Raw genomic sequence first — 16724 nt, forward strand, 5'->3', positions numbered from 1 at the left:
TTCTCCTGTGGGGGTCCTTGGGGGGTCCCTGGTGTAGGTGGTTAGGGTTACAATGGTAATAATATCTTCATGTTTCTCCTGTGGGGGTCCTTGGGGGGTCCCTGGTGTAGGTGGTGGTCTCGGTGCTGGAGGTAGAGGGTCCTCTGCTCCAGACTCAGCTCACTGACATCGATGCTCGGCTCAGCGAGGCCACGGACGTCCTGACCTGGAACAGCCAAGGTGCATTATGGGCATTATGGAGCCACAACATGAGCATTGATTGATTGATTGATTGATTGATTGATTGATTGATTGATTGATTGATTGATTGAATACGTTATTAAACAGCATCATGAGGTACAATCAGACATTAAGACTAAAAGGATAACACGCAAATGTTTTTACATTGTGGTCCTATGTATTCAATTCATCAACATAGCAAAAAAAACACCTACATGTTGGTGGCAGAGCAGGAGGAAGAGCATCTTCCTAACCCTATAGACCCTTAACAGACAGTTTAGATCTATAGACCCTTAACAGACAACTATAGATCTATAGACCCTTAACAGACAGTTTAGATCTATAGACCCTTAACAGACAGTTTAGATCTATAGACCCTTAACAGACAACGTCACACTGATCAGAACCAGTATGTATAGATCTATAGAACCAGTATGTATAGATCTATAGAACCAGTATGTATAGATCTATAGAACCAGTATGTATAGATCTATAGACCCTTAACAGACAGCGTCACACTGATCAGAACCAGTATGTATAGATCTATAGAACCAGTATGTATAGATCTATAGAACCAGTATGTATAGATCTATAGAACCTTAACAGACAGCGTCACACTGATCAGAACCAGTATGCACGCGCAGGCCGGCACCAAATGAACCCCAGCGCTCATAAGATGCTGTTAAAGTGGTCACAGCCTCACGTGTAAAAATGCATCCCATCAAACTCTCAGATGCTGTTTTTCTCCCAGTATGGAGGAAGGAGTTTTACTGTGATCTCTGCCTCTTGAAACATATAATCCTTGGTGTCTGTTGGGTGTAAACAATAATAACAGTTCAAAGCAGTTTTCCCCCAAACCCTGCCTCCAGAGGCTGTCATAAGAACGGAGGGAGAGCTCTATGATCATAACAGAGCCTGCTCTTACTCGCGCAGCTGCAGCCCGTCAAGACTCATTTATGCTCCTTTAAGACTCAAGACTCATTTATGCTTCTTTAAGACTCAAGACTCATTTATGCTCCTTTAAGACTCAAGACTCATTTATGCTCCTTTAAGACTCAAGACTCATTTATGCTCCTTTAAGACTCAAGACTCATTTATGCTCCTTTAAGACACAAGACTCATTTATGCTCCTTTAAGACTCAAGACTCATTTATGCTCCTTTAAGACTCAAGACTCATTTATGCTCCTTTAAGACACAAGACTCATTTATGCTCCTTTAAGACTCAAGACTCATTTATGCTCCTTTAAGACTCAAGACTCATTTATGCTCCTTTAAGACTCAAGACTCATTTATGCTCCTTTAAGACACAAGACTCATTTATGCTCCTTTAAGACTCAAGACACATTTATGCTCCTTTAAGACTCAAGACTCATTTATGCTCCTTTAAGACTCAAGACTCATTTATGCTCCTTTAAGACTCAAGACTCATTTATGCTCCTTTAAGACTCAAGACTCATTTATGCTCCTTTAAGACTCAAGACTCATTTATGCTCCTTTAAGACTCAAGACTCATTTATGCTCCTTTAAGACTCAAGACTCATTTATGCTCCTTCCCGCCAAGGTGTTGAGCAGAGAACGGCCCACAATAGCAGACCTCCAGTGTGTATCTCTATAGGGGTGTATTAACAGTGTGTAGTAACAGTGTGTATCTCTATAGGGGTGTATTAACAGTGTGTAGTAACAGTGTGTATCTCTATAGGGGTGTAGTAACAGTGTGTATTAACAGTGTGTAGTAACAGTGTGTATCTCTATAGGGGTGTATTAACAGTGTGTAGTAACAGTGTGTATCTCTATAGGGGTGTATTAACAGTGTGTAGTAACAGTGTGTAGTAACAGTGTGTATCTCTATAGGGGTGTAGTAACAGTGTGTATTAACAGTGTGTAGTAACAGTGTGTAGTAACAGTGTGTATCTCTATAGGGGTGTGGTCCTACATACAGGAAGTGTGTGACCTTGTGTGTGACCTGGAGTCTCGTCTCCAGAGGACCAGGGACAACGTAGAGGAGATCCAGATCTCCATGAGGTCCTGGACCTCCGGCCCCGTCTTCCAGCGGAGGGAGGGCAAGAAGGACGGCCCGCTGGGCCTGCTGGGCCCGCTGGGCCTGGAGGAGCGGGCCGAGCGGCTGGACAGGTTCTACACGCTGGTCCGAACCTCTGGACACAAGATCCACTTCCTGCTGCAGGTCTGTTTGCTCTGAAATACACTCAGTGGTCCTCAACATTCTCAAGGACCCCCATTTGATATCATTGTTTTTATCTCTGGGAATCAAATCTACCGTATTGATACTTTTACTTAAGTAAAAAAAAAGAGTACTTTTTCCACCACTGACTTGAACCAAAAGTGATGAGTCTGGTTCCCTCTTATAATAATAATAATAATAATAAGGGTAATAATAATAATAATAATAATAATAATAATAATAATAATAATAATTGTCTCTGGTTCCCTCTTATAATAATAATAATAATAATAATAATAATAATAATAATAATAATATTAATAATAATAATAATAATTGTCTCTGGTTCCCTCAGAACAACATGGAGCTGTTCAGAGCAGAGGCGTCGTCAGAGGAGTGGAAAGCCTACCTGGAGTTCATCGACGACATGGTGGTCGACGGCTTCTTCAACTCCATCAAGACCTCCCTCACATTCTTCCTGGATAACACAGGTAGGACAGATAGGTAGGATAATACAGGTAGGATAATACAGGTAGGATAATACAGGTAGGATAACACAGGTAGGACAACACAGGTAGGACAGATAGGTAGGATAATACAGGTAGGATAACACAGGTAGGATAACACAGGTAGGACAGATAGGTAGGATAATACAGGTAGGATAACACAGGTAGGACAGATAGGTAGGATAATACAGGTAGGATAACACAGGTAGGATAACACAGGTAGGACAGATAGGTAGGATAATACAGGTAGGATAACACAGGTAGGACAGATAGGTAGGATAATACAGGTAGGATAATACAGGTAGGACAGATAGGTAGGATAATACAGGTAGGATAACACAGGTAGGATAACACAGGTAGGACAGATAGGTAGGATAATACAGGTAGGATAACACAGGTAGGATAACACAGGTAGGACAGATAGGTAGGATAATACAGGTAGGATAACACAGGTAGGACAGATAGGTAGGATAATACAGGTAGGATAACACAGGTAGGATAATACAGGTAGGATAATACAGGTAGGATAACACAGGTAGGACAGATAGGTAGGATAATACAGGTAGGATAACACAGGTAGGATAATACAGGTAGGATAATACAGGTAGGATAACACAGGTAGGATAATACAGGTAGGATAATACAGGTAGGATAACACAGGTAGGACAGATAGGTAGGATAACACAGGTAGGATAATACAGGTAGGATAATACAGGTAGGACAGATAGGTAGGATAACACAGGTAGGATAACACAGGTAGGACAGATAGGTAGGATAATACAGGTAGGATAACACAGGTAGGACAGATAGGTAGGATAATACAGGTAGGATAACACAGGTAGGATAATACAGGTAGGATAATACAGGTAGGATAACACAGGTAGGATAACACAGGTAGGATAACACAGGTAGGATAACACAGGTAGGACAGATAGGTAGGATAACACAGGTAGGATAACACAGGTAGGACAGATAGGTAGGATAACACAGGTAGGATAACACAGGTAGGATAACACAGGTAGGACAGATAGGTAGGATAACACAGGTAGGATAACACAGGTAGGATAACACAGGTAGGACAGATAGGTAGGATAACACAGGTAGGATAACACAGGTAGGATAATACAGGTAGGATAACACAGGTAGGATAACACAGGTAGGATAACACAGGTAGGACAGACAGGTAGGATAACACAGGTAGGACAGACAGGTAGGATAATACAGGTAGGATAATACAGGTAGGATAACACAGGTAGGATAACACAGGTAGGACAGATAGGTAGGATAACACAGGTAGGATAATACAGGTAGGATAACACAGGTAGGATAACACAGGTAGGATAATACAGGTAGGATAACACAGGTAGGATAACACAGGTAGGACAGATAGGTAGGATAACACAGGTAGGATAATACAGGTAGGATAACACAGGTAGGATAACACAGGTAGGATAACACAGGTAGGATAATACAGGTAGGATAACACAGGTAGGATAACACAGGTAGGACAGATAGGTAGGATAACACAGGTAGGATAACACAGGTAGGATAACACAGGTAGGATAACACAGGTAGGATAACGGTTAGGACAGATAGATAGGATAGGTCTTATAACACAGGTAGAATAACACAGGTAGGATAACACAGGTAGGATAACACAGGTAGGATAACACAGGTAGGATAACACAGGTAGAATAACACAGGTAGGATAACACAGGTAGGATAACACAGGTAGGATAACACAGGTAGGATAACACAGGTAGAATAACACAGGTAGGATAACACAGGTAGAATAACACAGGTAGGATAACACAGGTAGGATAACACAGGTAGAATAACACAGGTAGGATAACACAGGTAGGATAACACAGGTAGGATAACACAGGTAGAATAACACAGGTAGGATAACACAGGTAGAATAACACAGGTAGGATAACACAGGTAGAATAACACAGGTAGGATAACACAGGTAGGATAACACAGGTAGGATAACACAGGTAGGATAACACAGGTAGGATAACACAGGTAGGATAACACAGGTAGAATAACACAGGTAGGATAACACAGGTAGGATAACACAGGTAGGATAACACAGGTAGGATAACGGTTAGGACAGATAGATAGGATATGTACTATAACACAGGTAGGACAGATGGGTAGGATAACACAGGTAGGATAACACAGGTAGAATAACACAGGTAGGATAACACAGGTAGAATAACACAGGTAGGATAACACAGGTAGAATAACACAGGTAGGATAACACAGGTAGGATAACACAGGTAGGATAACACAGGTAGGATAACGGTTAGGACAGATAGATAGGATATGTACTATAACACAGGTAGGACAGATGGGTAGGATAACACAGGTAGGATAATACAGGTAGGATAACACAGGTAGGACAGATAGGTAGGATAATACAGGTAGGATAACACAGGTAAGACAGATAGATAGGATAGGTAGTATAACACAGGTACAGTGGGTCTGTGGATTCGACGCATGCGCAGTTTGATCATTCGTCCCATAGCTCGCGGGGCCATCCCACAGCTGGGCAGCCGTAACCATGGCGACATTCTTTGTACATAAAAACGCAAATAAACAGCTTACAGTTGGGGAAATCGAAAAACGAGCTTCGCTGTTAGGTAACACATGGTGTGTGTGTGTGTGTGTGTGTGTGTGTGTGTGTGTGTGTGTGTGTGTGTGTGTGTGTGTGTGTGTGTGTGTGTGTGTGTGTGTGTGTGTGTGTGTGTGTGTGTGTGTGTGTGTGTGTGTGTGTGGTCAATGGCTGTGTGCACATTCAGATCAATTGCTCCAGCCACTGAGGAGAACCGGGCAGAACGACCATTGTGACATTGTAGGAGGATAGATGTGTCTAATAATAATAATAATAAGGATAGATGTGTCTAATAATAATAATAAGGATATATGTGTCTAATAATTATAATAATAATAATAATAATAATAAGGATAGATGTGTCTAATAATAATAATAATAATAAGGATAGATGTGTCTAATAATAATAATAATAATAATAATAATAATAATAATAATAATAAGGATAGATGTGTCTAATAATAATAATAATAATAATAATAATAATAATAAGGATAGATGTGTCTAATAATAATAATAATAATAATAATAATAATAATAAGGATAAGGATAGATGTGTCTAATAATAATAATAATAATAATAATAATAATAATAATAATAATTATTATTATTATTATTATTATAATAATAAGGATAGATGTGTCTAATAATAATAATAATAAGGATAGATGTGTCTAATGGTGATCTCTCTCCAGATGAGAAAGCAGTGGGCGTGGCTCCTCTGTTTGAAGCCAGGCTGGAGCTGAAGGTTCCTGACCTGGTCTTCAGCCCTTCTCTGGAGCCGGGAGCAGGAGATGGATTCTACGATCTCCTTGAGAGCCTGGTCAACGACGTGTTCAGGATGTCCTCTCTAGTGCCGCGCCTGGCTCAGCACTGCCCCTTCCCTCATTACCAGGTACTGCAGCTCTGACAGACCCCAGTGGATCTGACATTTATTTTACAAAACGGACCTGAACCCTGATTGGTCCCGTGAGATATTACATAATAATTATATATTTATTTCATTAATTCATTGAATTATTTAAATAATTTTACAGAACAGACTTAAACCTGTGGGTTTTATAATAAATGAACCAATGAAGGATTAACAGAGCTTGTCACTCAAATATACCAATTACAACATTGGATAATTTTTTTTATATTTCCTGAAAATTTACGGTTTTGGACGTACAAGGACAGTTTCAACTTTATGGGCGGGGTTTACAAATGCATGGGGGCGGGGTCTCAAATGTATGGGTGGGGTTTACAAATGCATGGTCAGGGTTTACAAATGCATGGGTGGGGGGTTTACAAATACATGGGGGCGGGGTTTACAAATACATGGGGGCGGGGTTTACAAATGCATTGGTGGGGGGTTTACAAATGCATGGGGGCGGGGTTTACAAATACATGGGGCGGGGTTTACAAATGCATGGGGCGGGGTTTACAAATGCATGGGGCGGGGTTTACAAATGCATGGGTGCGGGGTTTACAAATACATGGGGGCGGGGTTTACAAATGCATGGGTGCGGGGTTTACAAATACATGGGGGCGGGGTTTACAAATACATGGGGGCGGGGTTTACAAATGCATTGGTGGGGGGTTTACAAATGCATGGGGGCGGGGTCTCAAATGTATGGGTGGGGTTTACAAATGCATGGTCGGGGTTTACAAATGCATGGGTGGGGGGTTTACAAATACATGGGGGCGGGGTTTACAAATACATGGGGGCGGGGTTTACAAATGCATTGGTGGGGGGTTTACAAATGCATGGGGGCGGGGTTTACAAATACATGGGGCGGGGTTTACAAATGCATGGGGCGGGGTTTACAAATGCATGGGGCGGGGTTTACAAATGCATGGGTGCGGGGTTTACAAATACATGGGGGCGGGGTTTACAAATGCATGGGTGCGGGGTTTACAAATACATGGGGGCGGGGTTTACAAATACATGGGGGCGGGGTTTACAAATGCATTGGTGGGGGGTTTACAAATGCATGGGGGCGGGGTTTACAAATACATGGGGGCGGGGTTTACAAATGCATGGGGGCAGGATTTACAAATGCATGGGGCGGGGTTTACAAATGCATGGGGCGGGGTATACAAATGCATGGGGGCGGGGTTTACACATTTATGGGTGGGGTTTACAAATACATGGGGGCGGGGTTTACAAATGCATGGGGGCGGGGTTTACAAATACATGTGTGGGGTTTACAAATGCATGGGGCGGGGTTTACAAATGCATGGGGCGGGGTTTACAAATGCATGGGGGTGGGCTTTCAAATGAATGGGTGGGGTTACAAATGCATGGGGGCGAGGTTTCAAATGAATGGGTGGGGTTACAAATGCATGGGGGCGAGGTTTCAAATGAATGGGTGGGGTTACAAATGCATGGGGGCGAGGTTTCAAATGCATGGGTGGGATTTACAAATGTCTTCTGTGTCCCTATAGGCCGACATGGAGGACATGGCCGACCTGGCGGACATGCGGAAGCTCCTATTGGACCGTGTGCAGGTCGTCATGGCGACCTGCTGTGAGTTCCGTAACTCCCTGGAGCGCTACGCCTTCCTGTACGTGGACGACAGGCAGGAAGTGATGCGACAGTTCCTCGCCTACGGCCACGTTCTGACCAATCAGGAGATGGAGGCTCAGGCCGAGGGCGGGCTTCCAGAGAACGCCCCGCCCACACTGGACTGCTTCAGGGAGCAGGTGGACAGGTGGGCGGGGCTTAAATTAAAACATTAAAACATTACAGACCAATAAGGGTCCATTTGGTTCCTAACTCCTAAGCCATTTAGCTGGGGACCCCCTATAACCCCCTTAAGGACCTCTGGGGGTCTCCACACCCCACGTTGAGAACCTGTGGTGTAGATGAATGGCTCTGGACCTCTAGCGTATTTCAAACAATCATCAAGGACCTAATTCATCTTTAACTCATTCAGTTATATAGTTATACACTATATATATATATATATATATATATATATATATATATATATATATATATATATATATATATATATATATATATATATATATATATATATATATATATAGACTCTTATATATAGTTGTATAATTAGGACCTAATTGGTATTTAACATGAATGATCTAAAACAGGGGTTTTTAACCGGTGGTGGTATTGCAGGTGGTTCCTGGCCATGCATTAAAAAAAGATGGGGGGGTCCATGGTCAAATAAAACATAAATGTGGGGGTCCGTTGATAACCAGTGGTTTATATGTTCCCAGGTACGGACACATCCTGGAGGAGGTCCAGGCTGTGGAGGTGGTTGAGGTGTTTGGAGGCTGGATGAGGGTGGACGGCCGGGCCTTTAAGAGCGCGCTGCTCAACGCCGCCAGCAGATGGAGCTACATGTTCAAACAACACCTGGTTGATCACGTCACTAACAGGTAGAGTGGTGGGTTGATCCAGAGACATAAAGGCAGTCTCTGGGCCGTCATATTAGAGGGGCGGGGCCACACTTCCTGACTCTGGGCCAATCACAGAGTGTCTTTTCCGAGACTTGGCAGAATCTATTTGTATAAAAAAAATATTTTTATACAACTTATATATGGAGGATATTAATATAGCGGCCTCTACAGGTCACTCCAATGAACTGCAGCGGCCAATGAGGAATCTAGGTTTCTATATCTATGGGTTTATCACGTCACTAACAGGGGGTCCCCAGGGGGTCCCTAGGAAAAGTAGGTAATACAGCATCACGATCATTTTAACCACTTTATCCATTCATACGTTGGCTATTCAAAAATTGCAGATCTACAAGCTCACAGCACATCGGCTTGTACATCTGCTATTTTCTAATAGTTTCAAAGAATTTGGAATACTTTTGAACTTTTTTTTTACATAAATCTTCTCTTGTGGTGGTCCCTGGGGGTCCCTGGCACAAAACCTTTTCAGATGGGGGTCCGCGGCCAAATACATATCAATGTGGGGGTCCTTGACATGAACTACTGCCTTATTAAAATCCTTGACATGATCTACTGCCTTATTAAAATCCTTGACATGAACTACTGCCTTATTAAAATCCTTGACATGATCTACTGCCTTATTAAAATCCTTGACATGAACTACTGCCTTATTAAAATCCTGTTTTAAGCGTTGGTTTCTCCTCTCCCAGTCTGTCAGATCTGGAGGTCTTCATCAGGTCAGCCGAGGAGGGTCTGGACCCCCAGGTGGAGGAGGGAGACTACGGTGGCCTGGTGGGGGTCATGGGTCACCTGCTGGCCATCAAGGAGAGACAGAGCGGAACGGACGCCATGTTCGAGCCCCTGCAGCAAACCATCGCTCTGTTGAAGACCTACGAGCAGGATCTGCCCGACCTGGTGTTCAGACAGCTAGAGGTGAACACTGATTGGTTGATTGTTGATTGATTGATTGATTGATTGATTGATTGATTGAATGCACAGAGTAACAGTAAGACAGTTAGGCTAAAAAGTATTTAATTCATCAACATAGCATAGATTCCATAGAATATTAACACATTGATACACGTCATCAACAAACACAAACTAACTAACTATATTACAAATATATCCCCTTGTGGTCTCCTCAATCTACCTCCCCTTGTGGCCTCCTCAATCTACCTCCCCTTGTGGTCTCCTAATAGATGTGTTTTCAGACCAGTTTTGAAAGCGCAAAGTTTATTATGTTATCACTAATGCTCTCTCTCTCTCTCTCTCTCTCTCTCTCTCTCTCTCTCTCTCTCTCTCTCTCTCTCTCTCTCTCTCTCTCTCTCTCTCTCTCTCTCTCTCTCTCTCTCTCTCTCTCTCTCTCTCTCTAGGAGCTTCCAGAGAAGTGGACCAACGTGAAGAAGCAAGCGGTGTCGGTCAAACAGCAGGTGGCTCCGCTGAAGGCGAGCGAGGTGGCCAGCCTCCGGAGGAAGTGTGCCTCGTTTGACGTGGAGCAGCACACCTTCAGAGAACACTTCAGGAAACACGCCCCCTTCAGGTAGATACGCCCCCTTCAGGTAGACACGCCCTCTTCAGGTAGAATACAGCTCAAGTGGAGTTAGGAGGTTTTTGACCATTAATGTGAAGATAGTTGTTTTGTCCATCATTGATTAGAATGACGTCAGACGGAAAAAAGAAACCTGAGTTGGAGTTAGGAGGTTTAGTCAGAAACGCTTTTAAAAAATATATATATATTTGCTTTTTGGCTTTTCTGCCTTTGTTGATAGTATAGAGAATGATAGGAAACAAGGAGAGAGAGAGACAGGCATCAAAGGTCGTCGGTGACGGAACGGGAACCCACGACACGCCGTCAGGCATCAGAGCCTATGTCATCTCTCAAGAACAGATTCTGCTCTCCGCTTGAATCTGTCGGGGGGGTTCGTCATAACGTGTACGCACTGGCCTACAAGTGGGCGTGCCTTCAGATCAGGAAGCAGGCCGTGCTTTACCCAATCAAATGTAGTGGGCGGGATTTACTGTCTGTGCTCTGCTTCCCACTAAAAACAAAACCGAAACTCATTTAACAATAGCGTCCTCGGAGCAGACAAAACCACATAAAGATATTCACATTTTAACTTGTTCTTTCATCATAGAAACAAGTGGGCTTATAACCAAAACCATCCATGTTCTCTGGGAGAAGTGGTGTCAGTGTTCCGTGTAGAAATATTGTTAGTGGGAATGAAAACATAGTCGCACCACCGGAAGTGAAAGGCTGAAGGCAGACCAAAACCCTGGTTTCCTTGCGCACGGGTCCACCATATACCCTCTCCCAGAGCCAAGTGAGAGAGTAAAAAACAGCAGAGGGCGCTGTTTTTCCTTTTCATTTGGCGATGGGTTCCCAGATTGGAGCCTATGTGGTATGCGCCGAGACCGCTAGCCCAGCGGGCTCCGCCCCCTGAAGAGCTTTTCATTGGTTCAATATTTGTAAAACCCACACACAGACTTAAAGGGTGTTCTATAGCACTGATCTATAAACCCACACACAGACTTAAAGGGTGTTCTATAGCACTGATCTATAAACCCACACACAGACTTAAAGGGTGTTCTATAGCACTGATCTATAAACCCACACACAGACTTAAAGGGTGTTCTATAGCACTGATTTATTACAGAAATGTTTAAAGTGGAAAAACAGAGATCGGAGGTTTTGGGCCCAACAGTTCATTGACGCTTGTGGTTCCAGGTTCGACTGTGACGGTGCCTACCAGACGCTGGACGTGTCCCAGCAGCAGATCCAGGACAAGCTGACGGTCATGTCCTCTCTGGTGGACAGCGGCGGTCTGTTTGAGGTCACCGTGCCAGAGTACAGACAGCTGAGACAGTGCAGGTGAGCCTCGCCATCATGGTGGCTTCATTTACTGTGAGGTGGATGAGAAACATTACAATTAAAGAGCCCATACCATACCATTGAGACAGTATGATAAACATTACAACTATAGAGCCCATACCATACCAGTGAGACAGTATGATAAACATTACAACTATAGAGCCCATACCATACCAGTGAGACAGTATGAGCACCTTACTATTACAATTTAAACATTTAGCAGACACTCTTATCCAGCAGGGCAAGCATGGGGTCAACAGGTCAACAGGACAAGATCAATAATGAGGAAACCTGGATACCAGGTAAACGATGAACCTAGCATCCATCTAAACAACATGCTATCTACATAACATTCTGTACATGTGAAACTATAGGATACCAGGTAAACGATGAACCTAGCATCCATCTAAACAACATGCTATCTACATAACATTCTGTACATGTGAAACTATAGGATACCCAGGTAAACAATGAACCTAGCATCCATCTAAACAACATGCTATCTACATAACATACAACATTTGTGGTACAGAAAACAAAAACAAATCTAAGAAACAAAAACATGAGAGCAAGTAACAAAGATGCATCTAAATAGAAGGATAGTCTGAACAGGAGATGGAGTCTGAAGAAGTGAGTCTTCAGACTACAGCGTAAAGTTTGGAGCGAGTCTGGTGCAGTTCTGTCTACAAAGTGTCTACAAAGTGTCTACAAAGTGTCTACAAAGTGAGTCTGGTGCAGTTCTGTCTACAAAGTGTCTACAAAGTGAGTCTGGTGCAGTTCTGTCTACAAAGGGGAGTTTTCTTGATTCTTGACGCTCTTTGACCGGCTTCATTGTGACACTAATGCTGCGTTCACACTGGCAGATACAAATAGACAGGCTACCATTCATGTTCAATGGAAGACAGTGACATGAAGATACAAAGATACATCCGACGATTGTAGCTGCTACAAAGCTACAAAAAAGTTGAGCTAGTTTCAACTTCAGCTACAAAGATACATATATGCTGTGTAGCTTTGTATCTGTTGTATCTGCCAGTGTGAACGCAGCATTAAGGTCATTGGTTTGTTTTGTGTGCAGGCGTGAGGCTGTCCTTCTGAAGGACCTCTGGGACATGATCAGTGTGGTGAAGTCATCCGTCTCCTGCTGGAACAAAACCTCATGGAGACACATCAACGTGGAGGACATGGAGCTGGAGGTCAAACGCTTTGCTAAAGACATCCGGGCCTTGGATAAGGAAGTAAGAACCCTAACCCTAACCCTTGGATAAGGAAGTAAGAACCCTAACCCTAACCCTTGGATAAGGAAGTAAGAACCCTAACCCTAACCCTTGGATAAGGAAGTAAGAACCCTAACCCTAACCCTTGGATAAGGAAGTAAGAACCCCTATCGCGAGACTGTCCTGTCTGGCAGCCAAATCTCGCGATACCTCCGAGACAGAAACGATACCTGCCGCTGTTTAGATGCCTCAATAAAATGATGTGCTGTGCACATGTAAAAGCAAGTGATTAGAAAACAACCTGTGATAATTATGTCTTCTTTTATATTCCTGAACCGATTATATGACAAAGGTCTCAATCGTTCAGAAATAGTGTTTGTTCATAAGCTGTCCAGCCGGCTCTCATAGACTCCAATGTTATTTCACCAAACCTCCGGTGTGAGTCTGTCACCCGTGAGAGTCATGGCGCATACCCGGCGTCCAGCACGTCCTTTCCTTAAATTTAAGTTTCCTTGCCTTGGACAAGGAAGTGGACCCTCCGGAGTGTTAATTTAACTCTGAAAGTGTAATTTTAAGAGATGTGCTCCTTTTTGCCCGGCGTATGTGCAATGTTTTACAAATCACTTTAAACAAGGCAGATAGTAGATACCTCCACGTTTTCTTTGTGCTCCAGTTACCTTCCATTCACTGTAAACTAGTCAGATACCGCCACGTTTTCTGTTCTTAGTGCTCCAGTTACCTTCCATTCACTGTAAACAAGGCTCATACCGCTATGTTTTCTGTTCTTAGTGCTCCAGTTACCTTCCATTCATGTGCTGACAGTCACAGGACTTTCTTACGTCTGTGCGTTCTGGTGTGTGTGTGTGTGTGTGTGTGTGTGTGTGTGTGTGTGTGTGTGTGTGTGTGTGTGTGTGTGTGTGTGTGTGTTGGCTTCCAAAGTTTGCAGGATTGGTCCGTTTTGAACAAAATTCCTCAAATCATGAACGCAGTGTGCAATTTCTGTGAAATTTTGCACGCAGATTCCCACTAGGCCGAGGAAGAAATGCCACCCTTTTCACATTGGCCTGTTATAGCGCCACCAGCAGGTCTAATTTAGCAAACCACATTTTTGGAATAAAATGACTCAAATCATGAATGCAGTGTCCGATTGCCATCAAAGACCTAAGAAGAAATGCCACCCTTTTCACATTGGCCTTTTATAGCGCCAACAGGAGGCCATAATAACCTACCTGACCTGGCGGAGACTTGTGCTCCGAGGAGCACTTTTTCTAGTTTAACATGTCGTCCTCCTGGTCTGTAGGTGAGAGGATGGGATGCCTTCACAGGTCTAGACAGTATGGTGAAGAACCTCCTCACCTCGCTGAGGGCCGTGGCTGAGCTCCAGAACCCGGCCATACGGGACCGACACTGGCATGAGCTGATGGCTGCTACAGGAGTCCGCTTCACCATGGACCAGGTTCTTACACATCCATTCACTATGTTCTAACATCTATTCACTATGTTCTAACATCTATTCACTATGTTCTAACATCCATTCACTATGTTCTAACATCTATTCACTATGTTCTAACATCTATTCACTATGTTCTAACATCCATTCACTATGTTCTAACATCTATTCACTATGTTCTAACATCTATTCACTATGTTCTAACATCCATTCACTATGTTCTAACATCTATTCACTATGTTCTAACATCTATTCACTATGTTCTAACATCCATTCACTATGTTCTAACATCTATTCACTATGTTCTAACATCTATTAACTATGTTCTAACATCTATTCACTATGTTCTAACATCTATTCACTATGTTCTAACATCTATTCACTATGTTCTAACATCCATTCACTATGTTCTAACATCTATTCACTATGTTCTAACATCTATTCACTATGTTCTAACATCTATTCACTATGTTCTAACATCTATTAACTATGTTCTAACATCTATTCACTATGTTCTAACATCCATTCACTATGTTCTAACATCCATTCACTATGTTCTAACATCCATTCACTATGTTCTAACATCTATTCACTATGTTCTAACATCCATTCACTATGTTCTAACATCTATTCACTATGTTCTAACATCTATTCACTATGTTCTAACATCTATTCACTATGTTCTAACATCCATTCACTATGTTCTAACATCTATTCACTATGTTCTAACATCTATTCACTATGTTCTAACATCCATTCACTATGTTCTAACATCTATTCACTATGTTCTAACATCTATTCACTATGTTCTAACATCTATTCACTATGTTCTAACATCTATTCACTATGTTCTAACATCCATTCACTATGTTCTAACATCCATTCACTATGTTCTAACATCCATTCACTATGTTCTAACATCCATTCACTATGTTCTAACATCTATTCACTATGTTCTAACATCTATTCACTATGTTCTAACATCTATTCACTATGTTCTAACATCTATTCACTATGTTCTAACATCTATTCACCATGTTCTAACATCTATTCACTATGTTCTAACATCTATTCACTATGTTCTAACATCTATTCACCATGTTCTAACATCTATTCACCATGTTCTAACATCTATTCACTATGTTCTAACATCTATTCACTATGTTCTAACATCTATTCACTATGTTCTAACATCTATTCACTATGTTCTAACATCTATTCACTATGTTCTAACATCTATTCACTATGTTCTAACATCTATTCACCATGTTCTAACATCTATTAATTATGTTCTAACATCCACTCACTATGTTCTAACATCTATTCACTATGTTCTAACATCTATTAATTATGTTCTAACATCCACTCACTATGTTCTAACATCTATTAACTATGTTCTAACATCTATTAATTATGTTCTAACATCCACTCACTATGTTCTAACATCTATTCACCATGTTCTAACATCTATTAACTATGTTCTAACATCTATTAATTATGTTCTAACATCCACTCACTATGTTCTAACATCTATTCACCATGTTCTAACATCCATTCACTATGTTCTAACATCCATTCACTATGTTCTAACATCTATTCACCATGGACCAGGTTCTTACACACAGCTTACTGTACTTTATAGATCGATTTTGGGGGAATTAAAGGTGTAATGTTACTTCTGAACATGAAGCCATTAAATTAAAGGTGTTGTTTCTGAACAGGATACCATTAGATTGAAGGTGTTGTTTCTGAACATGAAGCCATTAAATTAAAGGTGTTTCTGAACAGGATACCATTAAATTAAAGGTGTTGTTTCTGAACATGAAGCCATTAAATTAAAGGTGTTGTTTCTGAACAGGATACCATTAAATTAAAGGTGTTGTTTCTGAACAGGATACCATTAGATTAAAGGTGTTGTTTCTGAACATGAAGCCATTAAATTAAAGGTGTTGTTTCTGAACAGGATACCATTAAATTAAAGGTGTTGTTTCTGAACAGGATACCATTAGATTAAAGGTGATGCTTCTGAACAGGATACCATTAGATTAAAGGTGTTGTTTCTGAGCAGGATACCATTAGATTAAAGGTGATGTTTCTGAACAGGATACCATTAAATTAAAGGTGTTGTTTCTGAACAGGATACCATTAGATTAAAGGTGTTGTTTTTGAACAGGATACCATTAGATTAAAGGTGATGTTTCTGAACAGGATACCATTAGATTAAAGGTGTTGTTTCTGAACAGGATACCATTAGATT

At 41.7% G+C, this 16724-nt stretch overlaps 1 protein-coding gene across 1 annotated transcript in view; it reads left to right on the forward strand.

Annotated features, from left to right (window-relative positions):
* The window catches only part of dnah9 (dynein, axonemal, heavy chain 9), a gene marked incomplete at both ends in the record, with an annotated part of 132770 nt that overhangs the window by 32215 nt on the left and 83831 nt on the right, over positions 1–16724 (forward strand). Inside the window, 11 exons of the mRNA XM_080425023.1 lie at positions 111–219; positions 2140–2402; positions 2755–2890; positions 6219–6418; positions 7954–8219; positions 8752–8913; positions 9642–9864; positions 10305–10471; positions 11657–11800; positions 12879–13038; positions 14318–14473. Coding sequence (XP_080281149.1) covers positions 111–219; positions 2140–2402; positions 2755–2890; positions 6219–6418; positions 7954–8219; positions 8752–8913; positions 9642–9864; positions 10305–10471; positions 11657–11800; positions 12879–13038; positions 14318–14473 — 1986 coding nt within the window. The remainder of the gene's footprint in view (positions 1–110; positions 220–2139; positions 2403–2754; positions 2891–6218; positions 6419–7953; positions 8220–8751; positions 8914–9641; positions 9865–10304; positions 10472–11656; positions 11801–12878; positions 13039–14317; positions 14474–16724) is intronic.

This window comes from Gymnoscopelus braueri (assembly GCF_963280865.1).
Source record: "Gymnoscopelus braueri genome assembly, chromosome: 3".
NCBI classification, from domain to species: domain Eukaryota; kingdom Metazoa; phylum Chordata; class Actinopteri; order Myctophiformes; family Myctophidae; genus Gymnoscopelus; species Gymnoscopelus braueri.